The sequence below is a fragment of the Brassica napus genome, chromosome A1, assembly GCF_020379485.1.
Source record: "Brassica napus cultivar Da-Ae chromosome A1, Da-Ae, whole genome shotgun sequence".
Lineage (NCBI taxonomy): Eukaryota > Viridiplantae > Streptophyta > Magnoliopsida > Brassicales > Brassicaceae > Brassica > Brassica napus.
The window spans coordinates 2,616,084-2,633,364 of NC_063434.1; the positions used below are offsets into that span (position 1 = coordinate 2,616,084).

General features: G+C 35.8%; 2 protein-coding genes across 2 annotated transcripts; one reads left to right on the top strand and one right to left on the bottom strand.

Moving 5' to 3' along the window:
* Positions 1 to 656: 656 nt before the first annotated feature.
* Positions 657 to 10,449, top strand: LOC106365719 (calcineurin-binding protein 1). Its single transcript, XM_013805228.3, has 19 exons — positions 657 to 819; positions 902 to 976; positions 1,187 to 1,306; positions 1,384 to 1,424; positions 1,523 to 1,734; positions 1,917 to 3,691; positions 3,956 to 4,171; positions 4,279 to 4,839; positions 5,406 to 5,638; positions 5,996 to 6,206; positions 6,413 to 6,568; positions 7,012 to 7,169; positions 7,273 to 7,465; positions 7,669 to 8,060; positions 8,244 to 8,424; positions 8,522 to 8,745; positions 8,817 to 9,474; positions 9,672 to 9,726; positions 10,158 to 10,449. The coding sequence occupies exons 1-19, from the start codon at positions 817 to 819 to the stop codon at positions 10,256 to 10,258; spliced, it is 5,565 nt and encodes a 1,854-aa protein (XP_013660682.1). The 5' UTR covers positions 657 to 816; the 3' UTR covers positions 10,259 to 10,449.
* Positions 10,450 to 10,491: 42 nt separating this feature from the next.
* Positions 10,492 to 14,079, bottom strand: LOC106371158 (carotenoid cleavage dioxygenase 8, chloroplastic-like). The gene is made up of 6 exons (XM_013811197.3): positions 13,655 to 14,079; positions 12,335 to 13,099; positions 11,532 to 11,728; positions 11,221 to 11,410; positions 10,956 to 11,058; positions 10,492 to 10,881 (listed from the first exon to the last, which is right to left on the bottom strand). The coding sequence occupies exons 1-6, from the start codon at positions 13,958 to 13,960 to the stop codon at positions 10,736 to 10,738; spliced, it is 1,707 nt and encodes a 568-aa protein (XP_013666651.2). The 5' UTR covers positions 13,961 to 14,079; the 3' UTR covers positions 10,492 to 10,735.
* Between the last annotated feature and the right edge of the window lie 3,202 nt (positions 14,080 to 17,281).

The window sequence follows — 17,281 nt, forward strand, 5'->3', positions numbered from 1 at the left end:
AAATATAATAAAGGCAAATAATATTATTTTCGCTATAACGGTCGAACTTGCCACTTGCCAGGGTGTCTGGACCCGATTTCCATTTTTTTTAAAAGACAGTTTCCGGTTTTATCGGTTTCATTTACTAACCGAATTCACCTAAACCGATAATGACCTAATTCAAATTAGTGTATAAAGATTTACATAACTAAGGTTTTGTGGTCATCAAATTTTTTGTCATATAGTATAGTATCATGCAATAAAATATGTGTTTGTAAAATAATATATTTTTTTTGCTAAAATTTTCAATAATTAAAAATATTACACTTTTGATTGGTTTTTTAACCGATAATCAAATGATAATTTTAATAAAACAATATCAGATTAAGTTTTAATTTTTGAAACGGTACCTAGACTACATTTATATAGTAACTTAACAAAATTTTAGTTCAAAATCATATGAGCAAACTTAACTATAGAGTTAGTTGAATAACCCAACTTTAGTTCATACAACTTAGATACATAAATATATATCATTCCTTAGTTTGGTAATTTTGAGACAGATGTGAAAGTAAAGGGCTTAAATCGTAATTGTAAAAGTTAGAAGCACTTTATAGTAAAATCGTAAAGTACAAGACCTCTTTCCGCAAATTTTACATTCGACACATTACCGGAATAATTCACAGTGGAAGAACAGACTTAACGAAGAAACAAAACCATCATCATCATATCACATGAAATTAAAAACCCTAATGGTCATTAATCTCCGAAGAAGATAGAAGAGAACTCTGCTGAAACACGGAGTAACTGTCAAAACCCAAACCAGTGATTATCAAGATGGTAATGATTATTTCCGCCAAATTCTCAATTCGTGAATCCTTTAATTGATTAGGGTTTTCGAAATTTGATTCCTTTTCTTCAGTTTTCGATTGCAGCGATCAATGATACGGAGTCCAAGGAGAAGTGGGAGCCTTTAGCTCCTAGCAAAGAAGCTCAGGTTTTTGTTTTGATTTGATTGGTTCCTCTCGCAACTTCAATTTCTGGGTTCATTAAATAAAGTTGGAACCTTTTTTTTTAATTGTTTGTGTTATGAGTCCTAAACTCCGAATCACATTCAAGATTAGCTCAAGTTTTTTAGTTGGTAATAGAGAAGAGAGTGATGCATAATGTTGAACTCTTTTGTTTGTTTGTTTATTGCCATTGTCAGGAGTTTCATCTGTCACAAAGATATCATGAGGGTCTTCTAAAGCTGCAAGCTAAAGACTACGAAAAGGCTCGGGAGCTGCTAGAGTCTATCCTTAAGGATCCTATTATAGCTAACTCCAAAGTAAAATAACGTGTTTGATTACTCTCTTTGAATAGTTGGAACTGTTTGTTATAACCGAGCAAGTCATTTGTTTGCAGGTGGAGACTATCACAAACGATAATCATCTCCATCATCTCAGGTTAAGAGCTTCATTTATTTTATAAATCATCTAGTTACGTTTGGTCATATGTCTAGTAATTGTAGTTTTGTTTATTAGTATTCTTGTCTATTTTGCAGATTTTTGGCTCTGAAGAATCTTGCCACTGTATTTCTTGAGCTGGGTTCTAGTCATTACGAGGATGCTCTGAACTGTTATCTTCAAGCTATAGACATTGATGCAAAAGATTCTGTGCTGTGGAACCATCTTGGCACTCTATCATGCTCTATGGGATTGCTGAGTATTTCACGATGGGCATTTGAACAAGGACTTCTCTGCAGCCCAAATAATTGTACGCGCTGTTCCTTCCTCTCTCAAACATATACAGATATTGGTCTTTATTGAATTCTAGTTGGTCTTATACCTTTTGCAATAGATGTCGAATCTATGACTGCTCTCAGTTCCTGGATTTACGGACTGTTGCATGTATGATTCACTCACCCTCCCCTGAAAACTGAATGTGCTAATGTGCAGGGAACTGCATGGAGAAACTTCTAGAAGTTCTCATTGCCATACGTGATGAAGTTTCCTGTCTTTCAGTTGCAAATCTGATTTTGAGGCATTGGCCATCACATGCTCGTGCTCTGCATGTTAAACATTCTATTGAAGAAACAGATTCAGCACCTTTTGCGCCCAAGGGTATAGATAAGCTTGAACCTCGGCATGTTCGGCTCAAGTTTCTTGGTAAAAGAAAGGTGTCTGACAAGAATCAGGACAAGAATGCTGCTTCCAAGAAGTTGAAGAAAAGAGTGCAAGTTAAACTTCCTGAAGCGTCATGGGTGGCACTATTAGATACTCTGCTTGGGATAGTGCATCCTCCGTGTGATACTGCGGGCATATCAGCTGACATACCAATCACCATTGAATTAGATCTTAGTACAGAAGCTGTAATGCAGGGTCCGGAAAAGAATAATCATTGTGTGGAACCAGATTCAAGTAATGTGTCTGTTAAGGATTGCAACATCGAAAGAGAAAGTGGTGGTCAGGTTAAAGAAAAAGAGCCTGCGTTTTCTGAAGAACACCCTCAAGAGAGGCGGAGTACTCGGCTTGAACGTCTTCGGAACCAGAAACCCGAGAAGGCAGAGCTAGAGTGTGATAATAGCAAGGATCCTAGTAGTGACATCCTTCGGTATCTTGAGACTTTTGTCCTTGAAAGTGGATTCAGCAGAGCGTCTGTCGGTTCTCACTGCCTTAACAAACCTGATCCGGTTTCTGAACACGCTGTCGTTTCTAATTTTGTGAAGGAAACTTCAGAAAATTATGGTGCTTATCATATGGGTCACTTGCTTCTAGAGTATATTGCAAGTAAATGTGAACATCTGTTGAGTCGTGATGCAGCCTTAAAAGTTTTGGAGTTAGAAAAGCTCACTAGACACTGGGGCCTAGATCGGAAACCTGAATGCAGTCTTTTTCTTGCCGAGCTGTACTATGACCTCGAATCTAAAGGATTAGATATTCCTGAATCCCCATCATGCATGGCAGAAGTGACATACCATCTCTCTAAGATAATTGAATCTGTTTCCCTTGATCATGCCATCGAATCGACTCCTAATCCCTGGGAGAAAAATTTTCCTGACTCGTCATCTAAGAGTTGTGAAGGTGATCAGACTGCTAAGGAGGTGTTAGATTATAATAAAAGATCCTTCTGGGCTCGATATTTCTGGCTGAGTGCACGGTTGTCGATATTGGAGGGTAAAAAATCTAAAGCTCTTGAAGAACTTTTCAGGTGTTTGGCATTGTTGGACAAAGAAGGTATTGGAGAATCTCCTGTCTTAATTCAGCTGCCCCATTGCAGAAGAATTCGAGAGCTGAACATCGATAGAGTCATGCATGAAATAAATCTGCTTAAGATTGATGTCTTGCTGGAAAAGACCGTGCCTGAGATGATGGAGAAAGAATTATATCCGGAGTGTGTAAATTTACTTGCGTCACTTTTATTTCCAGATAAAGACATCTGGACTGCATCCTCTTTGAAAATGGAAGAAGGGATCTCCTCTACTGAGCTGTCAGCACTGGAAGTTTTAATAAAAGCATGCCAGGAGAGTAAGGCTATAGATGTGGAGGTTTATATGAACTGTCATAGAAGAAAGTTGCAAGTACTCTTGGAGTCAACTGGTACGGGGGAACCTTTTTTGACCTCAAATACAAATTTGAGTGAGAATTGGAATCACTTGGTGGCAGAGGAAATCAAGGCAATTCTTGTTTGTATCGCTCAAGTGAAGAACTTTCTTGACCAGTTAGATAACTCTGTAAGTATGAAATTTGTTTTGGCATAAATGTTTGAAAAGATAATTGTCTTGTTTGCTTTGGTGTTTGGATATATGAGACTGATCATGCTAGCACAAGGGTATGCGAGAAATTATACACATGGTCACTAACTTTGTTTGAATAAGGATTTGCATGTGTAATTATTAGGCACTAAAATGTACAAGAGATTAATATCTGTAGAGCTTTGTGGTTATCCTAATATAATAACTTTGTCACCGTTATTGATGCGTCTGTCTGATGTGCAGAATGCCGTGGTTGCCCCAAGAGATTGTATAGCCGGTATACAATCTTTGCTTTTGACAGTCATGTCAAATATCGTGAGGCATTTACTTTCTAAGAGAGATTCAGATTCTCAAATTGCTGACGAGATTGAGGAAGAGCAGAAATCTTGCTTTGTCGATGCAGCTATTGGATTTTGTAAACTTCAACACCTTGATTCTACCATATCTACTAAATGCCAAGTAAGTCATGGCTTTTTTGGAGAGTCCTTACTATCAGTCATTACACTAAAAGCTATTTTGGTCTGCTTCTTTGTGATATTGGACTTTCTAAAATTTGTTTCTTTCAGGTTGAGTTGATCATATGTCTCCATGATTTGCTAGCTGAATATGGGCTCTGCTGCGCTGGTAAAAATTGTGCGGGGGAGGAAGGATCTTTTCTCAGATTTGCAATTAAGCATTTATTGGCTGTGGACATGAAAGTCAAATCCAGTATCAACTCCCCGGATGGCCTTGGACATGATATGGGGAAACTATGCAGAAATGAAATACAATCATTTGTCGCAGATTTGCATGTTGAGAGAAACGAAAACACAAAAACCGATTCTAAGAAGGATGATTCTGAAGGAAAGGTTATTGATAAGGAGAAAGAAGAGTTAGAACAAGAAAACAAAAAGATTCCTGAAGACACAGAAGAAGTTGCTGAAGAAGAAAAAGATGAACTTGAGTTGCTAATCAATAACGCTTTAGATCAGTGCTTTTTCTGTCTGTATGGTCTAAATCTTAGAGTCGATGGTTCATACCAAGATGAGCTTGCTGCGCACGAAAACACTAGCCGGGGAGATTATCAGACCAAGGAACAGTGTGTTGATGTTTTCCAGTACATACTACCGTATGCCAAGGCTTCTTCTGTGAGTAAAATTTCTTCAACTTGGTAGACCCATTTGCATGTGTGTCATAAGTGCGTGCCAAACTATTTATTTTCCTTATACTTGGTGAATAGATATTCAGCGTTAAATCTTTAGTGGGGGCACTGGAAGCTACCCAGTGTCGGCAGAAGTTCGTGGCTTTCAAGTTTTTTTTTCTGTATGAGTAAAATATTTCGTTGCAGTCTACTAAAATAGCTGTTCACTAGTATAACTAGGCTCACATGTCAACTGGTGTTTACCAAATAATGCATATAGATTTAAGCATGCATGAGCAACCGACATGACACACAGAAACTGGAATGTGTTGCAAGTTGTGTTCCGTAGATAAGTCATACGTGTTCTTGATTTGTTCTCTGGTAGACTTATAGCATATGCTTCATTGATCTTCCTAAACACCTATTGTAACTCATGTAGCTAAAATCGCTTAATATCTGGTGTTTAACAAATAAGTTATAAGTATGCACTCTTCAACCGTATGACAGTATGTGATGCTAGCAGTTCTCCATACATAGTCTCTGGTAATCTTATACCTATTTTTCTTGTCTCAGAGAACTGGACTAGTTAAACTCCGCAGAGTCTTGAGAGCAATTAAAAAGCATTTTTCACAACCACCAGATGATCTCCTAGTTGGCAATGTGATAGATACATTCTTAGATGACCCTGATTTATGTGAAGACAAACTCTCATACGAGGCTGGTTCTGAAGGTTTCCTTGAAACCATAACTAAATGTGTAATTCACAGCAAAACTCTCAGCGAGTACAAGGTGTCACTGCTCCACAGGTATAAACCAATCATTTTTTTTTTATGAATTCCTCTTGCCAAAGATAACGTCCATAGTCTGATATCGTTTCAGCTGTCTCTTGAATTATAATATATTGCTGAGCAGAGATGACCATATAAGATGATCCGACTGTTATATGTATTCTCTATATCTTATTGTGTCTAGAAAGCTTCACATTTTTATTTTAGTGACAAGCAGAAGCATAATGAATAACTTTCCTAGAATCTTTTTTCTAGTTCCGTTAAAAATGGTGACCCTCGTAAGAGAAATTTTGGTCACTGCCAAAGAAGAAATATTGAATCATTGATGCTTATAATGTTGGAATACATAAGGATGTTGTTTTAACTTGCTTGCAGTTCCGACCCCTATTTGGATGTCTACCGCAATTTATATTATTTCTTGGCTCAGTCTGAGGAAGTTAGTGCTAGTGATAAATGGCCCGGCTTTGTTCTCACGAAGGAAGGAGAAGAGTTTGTACAGCAGAATGCAAATCTGTTCAAATATGATCTGCTCTATAATCCTCTGCGCTTTGAGAGTTGGGAAAAGCTTGGCAATATTTACGATGAGGCAAGTTCTTTCATTCGCTGTTGGTACTGTAATTCTTGTTTCAACTTGTAGAATGGTATGAGTGGTTCCTTATCGTTAGGTAGCTTTTAGGGATGAGTTATAACCCTAGGATAAGAGAGGGTGGCTATGTGTCTTTCATTGAAGGGTGCTTTACTCATGTATTGATAAATGCTTACATTTACCATTTGTTTTTTCACCTCTATTAGGAAGTAGATTTGTTGCTAAATGATGGGAGTAAGCACATAAATGTCGTAGGATGGAGGAAGAATGCTGCTCTTTCGCAAAGGGTTGAAACAAGCAGAAGAAGAAGCAGACGTTGCCTGCTAATGAGTTTGGCGTTGGCGAATTCACCAGAACAACAGGTTTCATTTGCCACCTTCATAATGCTTAATTACTTACTGGATAACATATAATTAGATGTTGCTGTTACTTTTTGTTCTCCTATCTGCCCTTTTCCTGAAACCTTTTACTCATATTTCTGATGTTAGTATGCTTACCTTGAATTCACTACCTATCATATTTCTGGGTGTAGCTTTAGTAGCCTTTACTAATATGTGAACATGCATTAAACCTGAAAATACTTTGATATGTAGAGAGTACAAGTTAAAAGTTTGATTATACACCTCTTTGTGATACAAAAATGAGGATAAGTTGCAGGAAGTACTTGTACAGCTTTGATTTTGATGGAGGAATGGATTTTGATGGAGGAATGGCTTTTGAAGAGTTGTCAGTTTTGTTTTTTGCAGTATGTTATAATATCCTCTTGCTGTTATTGATATGTTTAAGTGTTGATCCTCTATTGTAGTCTGAGATACATGAGCTGTTGGCGCTGGTATACTATGACAGCCTTCAGAGTGTTGTGCCGTCTTATGATCAGCGGTCTGTGCTACCCTCAAAGGATGCAACGTGGAGAAGATTTTGTGAGAACTCAATGAAGCATTTCAAGAAAGCCTTTGCACATAGGTATAGTTTAGTGTACTGTGTAATGTGTATTCATAGTTTGTTTATTTTGGTATGTTACTTAAGAGGCTGTTTATTTTTATTTTTTTTAACCTATCCTGCACAGACAAGATTGGTCACATGCATTCTACATGGGAAAACTCAGTGAGAAGCTTGGGCACCCGTATGAGATTTCGTTATCCTATTATGAGCAAGCCATGACATTGAATCCGTCTGCAGTAGATCCTGTGTATAGAATGCATGCTTCTCGTTTGAAGCTTCTAAATGCTTGTGGGAAACAGAACTTAGAGGCCTTAAAGGTTTGTTGTTGACAACGCTATACTGTTTTTCTCTCTTTTTGATTTGCAGCATTACAATCGTCGTTTGTTTGTAACAACAGCATCATGGTTTTAGAAGAAAAATCATGCTTAAATCTAATCTCAGCTTAATCAGTCCACTATTGATTTACTTATCTGCTTTTGAGGTCCTGATGGACTGTTTAATTTCCCTATTGACCTTTCAGGTCCTCGTCTCATATTGCTTTGATGAATCTATAAAGGATACTGCTATGACAATCATTGGTACAACGACTTTTGGATCCTCTCGTCAACTTGAAGAAGGTCAAGATGGCAATTTGGAAGCAAGTTATGCTAAAACTGGAGAGGGATCAATTCAGATGGAAGGGGTATGGCATATGCTCTATAACGACAGCCTTTCTGCACTGGGAACCTGTGTAGAAGGAGATCTGAAACATTTTCATAAGGCGAGATACATGCTTGCCCAAGGGCTGTATAGAAGGGGTGGGAGCAGTGATCTGCAAAGAGCAAAAGAAGAACTTTCCTTTTGTTTCAAATCATCGCGGTCAAGTTTTACAATCAATATGTGGGAGATTGATGGCATGGTTAAAAAGGGAAGGTACAGACACATTCTTACTTGCCCTGAAATTTTTGTATTAAGGGGCTTTAACACTGGTGACATCATTCCTGATGATTAGAATAACCTTCTAAGAAACAACATGATAAAAAATCATGTAAGTTTAGCTTCGCAGATATGATTATGGGATTGTTTCATAAATATGTTTATTCTTTTTCTATTTAGGCGGAAAACTCCAGGATTGGCTGGGAACAAGAAGGCTCTTGAAGTAAACCTGCCAGAAAGTTCTCGGAAATTCATTACTTGCATCCGCAAATACTTACTGTTCTATTTGAGACTATTGGAGGAAACTGGAGACGTCAACACACTAGAACGAGCCTTTAATTCTCTTCGATCAGATAAGAGGGTAAGGAATCGATAGATTTTAGTTATTTTAGCAATAGGATGATAAGCTGAACATAGGATAAATGCTAATGTCGTAATCAACAAATTTTTGAACTCAGTTTGCTCTATGCGTTGAAGACCTTGTGCCAGTTGCAATAGGGAGATACATAAATGCATTGGTTGCCTCGATGAGTCAGGTTGAGTCTGGAGGAGCGAAAATCAATCCTGATAGTCAGCTAGAGAAAATATTTTCCCTTTTTATAGAACAAGGAAGCATATGGCCAGACATACGCAATTTCCCTGAAACAAAAGATCCAGAAACCTCAGAGAGGATCTTATACAGGTAAACCAATTTTGCATTAGAAATGAATATATGTCATCCTTTGCTGTTAACGTTGATTTTTCCTTTTGCAGATTTCTACACCAATACATTGTATCTCTTGAACTAGACAACAAGGTTGAGACCCTGGAAACCATAAATGAAAAGATTAGAAAGCGTTTCAAGAATCCAAAGTTGTCTAATAGCTTTTCAGCTAAAGTTGGTAGACATGCTTCTCTTGCTTGGTGTCGAGCTCTGATAACAAGCTTGGCATCAATAACCCCCTTGGTATCCTCAGCGGAAAGTCAAGCAATAAATCCATCATTTGATTTTCTGGAAAACAGACGGGTGCTCTGTGTTGATCTCAAGTCAGGATTCTGGAATTCTTCGTTTGAGAATCCCTCAGAATCTCAAATGCTGGAGGCAAAATGGGGACCTGTTCTGTCGAAGATCAAGAACGTACTCATTGCCAATAAAGTCTCGGAGGAGAATCTGGAGATGGCTAATTCTTTGCTTAAAGGTTGTTACAGTTACTTCCGAGAAACTGCGTCAGTGACACTTCCTTCTGAAATAAACCTCTATTTCGCACTGCCTCGGTTAGCAACAGCGGGGAAACTTCTTCCAGGCACAGAAGGAGTCGAAGTCATTGATTTAAGCATCCCAAGGAAGCTTCTTTTGTGGGCTTACACGCTGTTTCATGGACATTGTGGAAGCATCTCTCAGGTCGTGAAATATATGGAAGAAAACACCAAGGTACTGAAAACCAGTCTGCTCATTATTTTAGTCTTAGTCCTTTACCTGCAAAGAATCGTTTATACCTATTTGTGAAGCCTACTCACCTAGGCTACAACAGTCCTATTGACTTTACAAACTTGTTTTTTATAGAGTTGTTGCTAGATATTGAAGTTTTCTAAAAGTCAAATTCATTTACAAACTGTTTATATTTGCAGCCAAAAATGAAGAGAGGAGCGGCAACTTCATCAGTGGCTACTTCGGTTCAATCAGGTTAGTTACGCTAGTTTACTCCTTGCATGTGCTTGTGGTTATTCTGCAAAGCTTTGTTATAGGTCTGTTAAGATATTAGTTCCGGGAAAATCATATGAAAAGGTTCCGAATTTCATATGTTCTTGTGTGTTTCACTGCCTGTTTCGAAATGTACTTCTAATTTGAATCATGAAAACCTTGTGACACTTGTGGAATAATCCATTGGCCAGCATACTGAACCAATTTCCTTAGAATCACCTTAGGCATGAAGTTGTAGAATGTAGAATCACCTTCGTTGAGTTATAGCTAAAGTTGATTTATTTTTGACGTGTGTATCCTCTGCTTCCTTCTCGTTGATTGTCAAAGAGAGAGTCCTTTCGTTTTTATTTCTTACTCTTCAAAACCAATTTCCATGAAAATGAAGATCATGTTATTTGCTAATTAATGGATAGGTGGAAACAATGAACCGGAAGCAGCTCCTAGACATGTGACGGTGATGGTATCCGATTCACTGGGTGGGGATAGTTGTGGCTCCACATCTGCACCAGTGTAACAATGTTTTATCTGCATAGAAGAGAAGTGGCTGTCATCATTGTGTTGTAACATGTTGTGACTTGTGAGCAAGGGAAATTGAAAACTGAGCAAATTGTCATATAGTGTGTCAACCCATTGGATATACTAATTTATAGTTGAATGATGTAAATAATAATTGAATTGCAGTTTAAATTACTTTGTCCACCCCAACGGTTACTTTTATTTGATTTCGTATATTACATATATCAGATGAAAAAAATGATACAATGGACAACAACAATTTACAAAACCTTCACATGTATAATGTAGTAATTATACAAATTTGTATAAATAAATATTACATATATGGGATGTAAGAACAATATAACACAAGGTACAACAACAATTTTAAAAACCTGCACATGTATAATATAGTAATTATACAAATTTCTACAAATAAATATTACGCATCTCTGTGTTTTGTATAATGAAGGTATCTTTGTTGAGTTTGTAGTGTTCAGTGCTTGGGGATCCAGCAACCATGTAAGCCATAAGGAAGACCATAAGGAAACTTGGCTCTTGCTATTTCTTCAAAGGAGCTTCCATCAAGCAATATCGCATAGCTGCCTCCATTTTCTTCACTTACTATCGATATCACCACTCCTTTCACAACACAAAACCCATCTTAGAAAAAAAAATCAAAGAAAGACAACGAAACCTATGTATTTTGAACTAACCATCATCTTCATGGGTTGCGCCTGGACGAGGCACAAAGAATGGCTCGGATGGTATAATGCCATGTTCGTGCCAGATCTTCACTTTCTTCTCCACAATATCAACCTGTCTCATACAATAGCTAATATGTTATTTAAGAGATGAAGATGCTTTTAGTTACTACTCACAAATCTTGATCAACAACGCATATATATAAGAAAAAGAAACTAGAAGAATATCAGTAAAAACTTGTGTTGCTATAGTCTATGTATATACTATATAGGTTACCTTGGTGAGAGCATTGGGGAAGTTACAAGGTCGTTTAGCACCACACGCATAAACGTAACGATACTTTAGACCCAAATACAAAGGGTTGATGCTGCACATATCCATCGCCCTCCCATGCTTCTCCGCCTCCACTGCCGTCTCCAGTTTCCCGTACTTGCTTCCATCCAACGGTATCCTGAATCTCCCAATCCTAAACACATGTATATATGTTAATAATGCATAAGATTACATCAACATATTCAGCTATTATCAAAAGTAAAAATGTAGGTATGGACCGTATGGTAATTAAAAAGTTGACGCATATATACAACCTAGCGTCGGGTAAGACGTCGTCACCATGTGAGGAACGTAATGTGTGGAGACGGAGCATATCGAGTATCCGCGTATCTGCGTTGTGTTCGCAACAATCTGCAATGATGACCGTCGCTTTTCCTTCCCCAGTTTCATCTTCTTCGTATGCGTTTATGAAGTGAAACGTTACGTATGCAGGTACCTCCACGCTTGCCACCTAGGTCACGAATGAATATCATATTCATATTATGCTTTAGTTTCATGTAAAAAATGTAAGTAAATATAAAAAATCAATTATATCACATGTATTTCTATTGGTTTTCTGAAATAAATCAATAACGTTTAAACGTTCTAATATATGGATGTTTCTCTCCAATAATAGCCCTTTGATCTCACTCTAAATTCTAAACTCTTGGCTAAAGTATAAAGAGATAGAAGAAGAAAAGACCTTTTAGATGATATGTATCACTTAAACACATGTAAAACCTAAAAGATTTTGTAGTCTAAGGCAAAAGTAATCGTTGAAAGTTGGCTTAGTAATATAGAACAACATTGCATATAGTAATAAGAACAAAAGTAATCAATGTTTCCCTAAAATCGTGACTCTGATTATATATGCTCATTATGACATCAAGCAACCGTACATGTTACGCCACTTACCACATTCGTCATCTAAGTACCAATAATGCAGGATTAAGTATACATGAACACTATCCTTTTGATTAAACTTAACTAAATATGTACTATAACCAACATAATCCAAAACTGAATGAAAAAAAAGGTAAGAAAAACAATCCAGTGACTTATTAAAACGTTCACTTACGATTTCTCCAGTGAGTTTGGACATGACATGAACAAAAGCTCCGTCGTTAGGACACCACTCAAACTTGTAAAGCGGCGTCGGCTCAGCTCTAAGCAAATTCCTCACCGAATACCTCAGGGGCATTTCCGGTATCAAAACATAATTCTCCGTTACCGCAAACGAGTGAACCCACCCGGGTCCCCACGACCCGGACCGACACTTAACCCGGCCCACAACCTCCCTTTTATTCGACCCTGCCTCCATCCTCACGACCCGGTAACCAGGCTTAACAAGATCAGGTATCAACGTCCACATCTCCGTCTCCGTCACGATGGGATGCGCCGAGTGGATCATGTGATCGCACAACCCGTCGTCGTATTTGAACTTCCCTATAGTCTCTAACGTATCATGGTCGACAAGAATCGATCCTTTTTGAGTCTCCGTGAGACACATGACACGTCCGTCACCGAGACGGATCACTCCGGTGTTGGCGTTGTCCGTCAAAGACTCGCCTGAGAATAGTTTGACGATCTCTCCGACCCCGGAGAAAGGGTTCTTGAAGTTGCTTCTCGACGGTTTTGGTGTCTCAGAGAATTCGCGGTAACAGAGCTTCTTGTGTTTCTTGGCGGCTTTGTAGGCGTCGGATTCGAGGAGACGGTGGCCGGAGAATATACGACCGTCGTCGAATTCGAGCTTGACTAGTGTGGAGTAGCCGTCGAAGAGATGTCGGAAGTCGTGGTCTCCGATGTTCCATAGGCCCGGTCCGTTTCTTAGATACGTACCATTCTGCATGTTACCTTATAATCATTAATTGTCTCATTTTTACCATCTTATCTGATTTATAAGAACTAAAAAAGGAAAAGATTCTGAACGCTTTATGTCAAATTAAATATATACAAAAGTCGACGTTAATTATGTATAAATATAAATATATTGATTATATTACAAGTTTTTGCTAACACATTGTTACTTGTTGGTGTCTAACTTGAACATGACTGAATGTACGCTGTTTATAGATTGCAACAATGGTCACGAGTATCGCTCGTAGACGTGTACCAACTACCAACCATGCCTTAGCACCGTAATATATCTATTCAAACATATTGATTAATCTAATCCTTTAGACTTCTTAGTAATGAAATCATGTACTATAAGACTATACAGAATATAAATAAATTTACATGCAATTATATAGAAGAAAAAATAGTTTTGTCTTGTAATATATACATATTCATGTGCCAGTGTGAGTGTGTATTGTGTGCACGATACATATTTGTATGAAATTCCACGAATAGAGCTAAAATATATTTGGAGGATATAATATGAAGATAAAAGACAAACCAGCCAAGTGGGGATCTTTCCTTGGACAGTAAGCTCACCCTCCCACTTCTCTTGTTGTACACTTGTCCACGCAACATGACACCGTCTCTCATCTTCCACCGTCTCTTTCTTCGGCACAGGCGACGCTGAGTTGATTACAGCTGCAGATATTGTTCGGCGGGAGAAAAATCGGTGAGAGATATGGAGTTTTGTTTTTCTTTGTTGGTTGTCGATGGCTTTGTCGGAACAAAGTGTAGTGATTCTAGTTGAGGACAAAACATGATGATGACTCATCATAATTGCTTTGGCTGTGATCAACGAAGCCATCCTGGAAGAATGGTTTTATATATAAATAAAGAGTTTTAGTGGATTTCAATGTATTGAAAAGAGGGCACAGGACAAATTCAAGAAAGGAAATGGAGGGTTATAAGTGAATGTTTGGTGAAACACATATGAGGTATTTATAGGGCCTCGCTTAAGGGAACTTATTATAAATAATGCATGTTTATTCAGGTTGATTTAATTATTAATTTTTATGAATAGGCGTAGACATGGGAAAGGAGGGATTTTTTATTTGGTTAAACACTGAATTATATCAACCCTCAATCGAGTGGAAATCTGAAACCGAACAAACATATAAGGCTTTCTTAACTAAATTGTCCGCCATAAGAAATATATTGAATCAGGAACAAAAAATTGTTTAAAAAAAATATATATATAAAAAGCAAAACAAATCATGAAAGCTTGCATCTAAAGAGATAGCTTTAAACACACAAAAAACAGACTTGAAGGAGATCTTCTTGAAGCCTAGAACGCTCGTAGGGTGCCCAATTGTTGCTCGCGCAGTTAACGTTTCTGCCATAGCTTAAAAATCACACTACTCTATAAAGACACCCATATCTGGATTTTAGAATACTTAAAATAGGCAAACAGTTAACCATGAGCCCAAAAGCTGGGAGGATAACTATGGCTGAGGGTAAGATGTGTAAAATCAGTTTAACATAAGTTTTGATGTGTATGTTGATATATTTTTGTAGATATTAATTTCTCTCAATTGTTTTGTACGTTTGCAGTTATTGGTGGCAGAAACATTGGGGAAAGCTGTATTCAATATAAATTTTTAGAAGAATTTGATTTTAAATATGTTTTTAGATGATTTGAAGTTACAGAGGTTATTATGAGATACACATTTGTTTAAATTGGGCAGGTGGGGAACGATGAGTAGTAAGTTAACACTAACGTTGAAAACTTTTCAAGTATGAATGAAAATACTTTGGCACTAATAAAACTAAATAAACGTGTAAATGTGAATTTCTTCTTCTTTTTGTCAACGTTTATATATTTTTCCCGTCAGATGCATGAATGTGATTGTAGGGTAAATCAACTTTTGTTACGATGTGTTAAACGTTATATTGTACGAGTATTGGGTTTATTCAAACGTTTTGGAAAATTCGTAGGAAGATAATTAATTTCTGAAATTAACGCCTAAAGATAACCAGTCACCTAAGTAAAGAACTATATTACACCATGTTTAACAAAGAAAAAAATATTACACCATGAAAATGTCATTCATTCGTACATTTGATTTTATTGTTGTCAACAATATTATGCAAAAAGAACCCATAGCTAGGCCATATCCATTAGCAAATCAGTAGGTTGTTATATACGTCATGATCATTTATTATATCATTTCAGTTAATAAGTTTGGTGGTATGTATCAAAATAGTTTGTGATAGTGTAATTAAGTGTCTAAATTGACATGTATCAGAATAATTTGAGTTAGTGTCATCACCATCATATATTTTCTTGTTAATAGAATATAAATTATAGATAAACTATTTCTTCCATATCTACATTATGCCACATGACTTTTACAAAAAATAATAATCTCTAGCATGCATGTTTTATTGAATTTGGTAAATATCTTTTGATTGATCTAACATTTTTTCAAAAATAGTAAACTAACTTAATATTAATTTACACTTGTTCTCACGATATATAATGATAAAAGGTGTTATTTATATGTAACTAGGGATTAACCCGGGCTACGCCCGGGATTTTTATTTTTTTCTAATTTAAGTTGTTAAATTATTTATATTTAGGCTATGATATATATTTATATAAATGTTAAATGCATGTCATAATTAAAATTTATTTTTAAATTTTAACACGTTAAATTAACATATTTTTTACTATTTAAATATTTTTTTATAATTTTATTGGCTATCTAGTTATCATATTTAGCAAAACTATCTTTTGAGTGTTGGAATAAATGTTTTAGAGATTTTATTAAACTGCAGTATATTTTCGGATCAACCACATGCTCAACATTCGATCGATCCGTAAAAAGATGGTCGATCTCCTTGGCCAGGTAAGTACAATTTTAGCAAAAATATCTTTTATTTTCAAATATTAAGTATATAACTATTCTTTTTAATTTTTTTAATTGTATTTTTTGATTAAATTATTGTATTATAATGGTTATGTAAATATTTTTTGTGATGTTTGAATTTGTGTTGTTCGTATACTTAACGTAGATGATATTGATGTTTAACAATTTATTGTGTTCTGGAAATAGAAAATAATGATATATCAAAACGTATCTAATACTTGTTAAATGATAGTATAATGTAAATTACATCCATTATTTGAAAATAACAATTTATTGTTTTTATTTTTATTTTAAATCAGAAATTATTTTTATTTAAAACAATTATTCATATATAATATAATAGTTTAAGTTTGGAAGATTAATCTATATATATAAATTATGTATATTTTTAAAAAATAATTTAAAATATTATATATTGAGTATCTGAATAAAAGCTGAATTTCTTATCTTGAAAATCAGATATTTATATTTTTGTCTTCATGTTATACTCACCAATCCATCATTGATATTTATAACTCAATATGTTTTTTAAAAAACTTAGGTTTAAGTAATAAACGAATTTAATAAATTAAATTCATCACCTATAATGTTCTGTAAACTATATTTGAAAGCTCTCTAAAATTATATTTTAAGCATGATATTATTATTATTTAATTTAAGTTATTTTAAACATAATATATGCTAAACCAACTTAAATTATATTTACAATAGGACCATCCTAAACCGGTTAGTAAACCAAAAACAATACTAAACCAACATGAACCAATACCTGATTCGGCGAGGAAAGAAGTGTTTCGGGATAAACGCTTGAATGGTTATTAACTGAAATAGTTTGATCATGAAAGAGTTAGTATGAATATTAACAATAAAATTATGGATTAGATTAATTTAAATTTGTAAGAATACCTTTGAGTCTATGAAAAGCAATTCAATTCCCATGAATAAGTTTGGCTTTTGGAAGTTGCGGGTTTCTCAATAATGAATCCACCTAACAAAAAGTTTGTTGTTATAAAAAAATCTCATTCAAGGTCATTAAAGGTTTCTGGGACGGCAAGAGTTGATGGTGAAACCATTTTTTGCTCGAGTGCTTTGAAATTTTCCTTAATAGTGTGAGGTTGATGTGGATAGAATAATGAGATTTATAGGGACTTTCTTGATGAAAAACTATACATTTTTTTTTGTTTAATGTGGTATTTCCATTTTTATATGATTTACTACCATTTTAAGATAGAAGTACATTTTAAGATATATGCTTA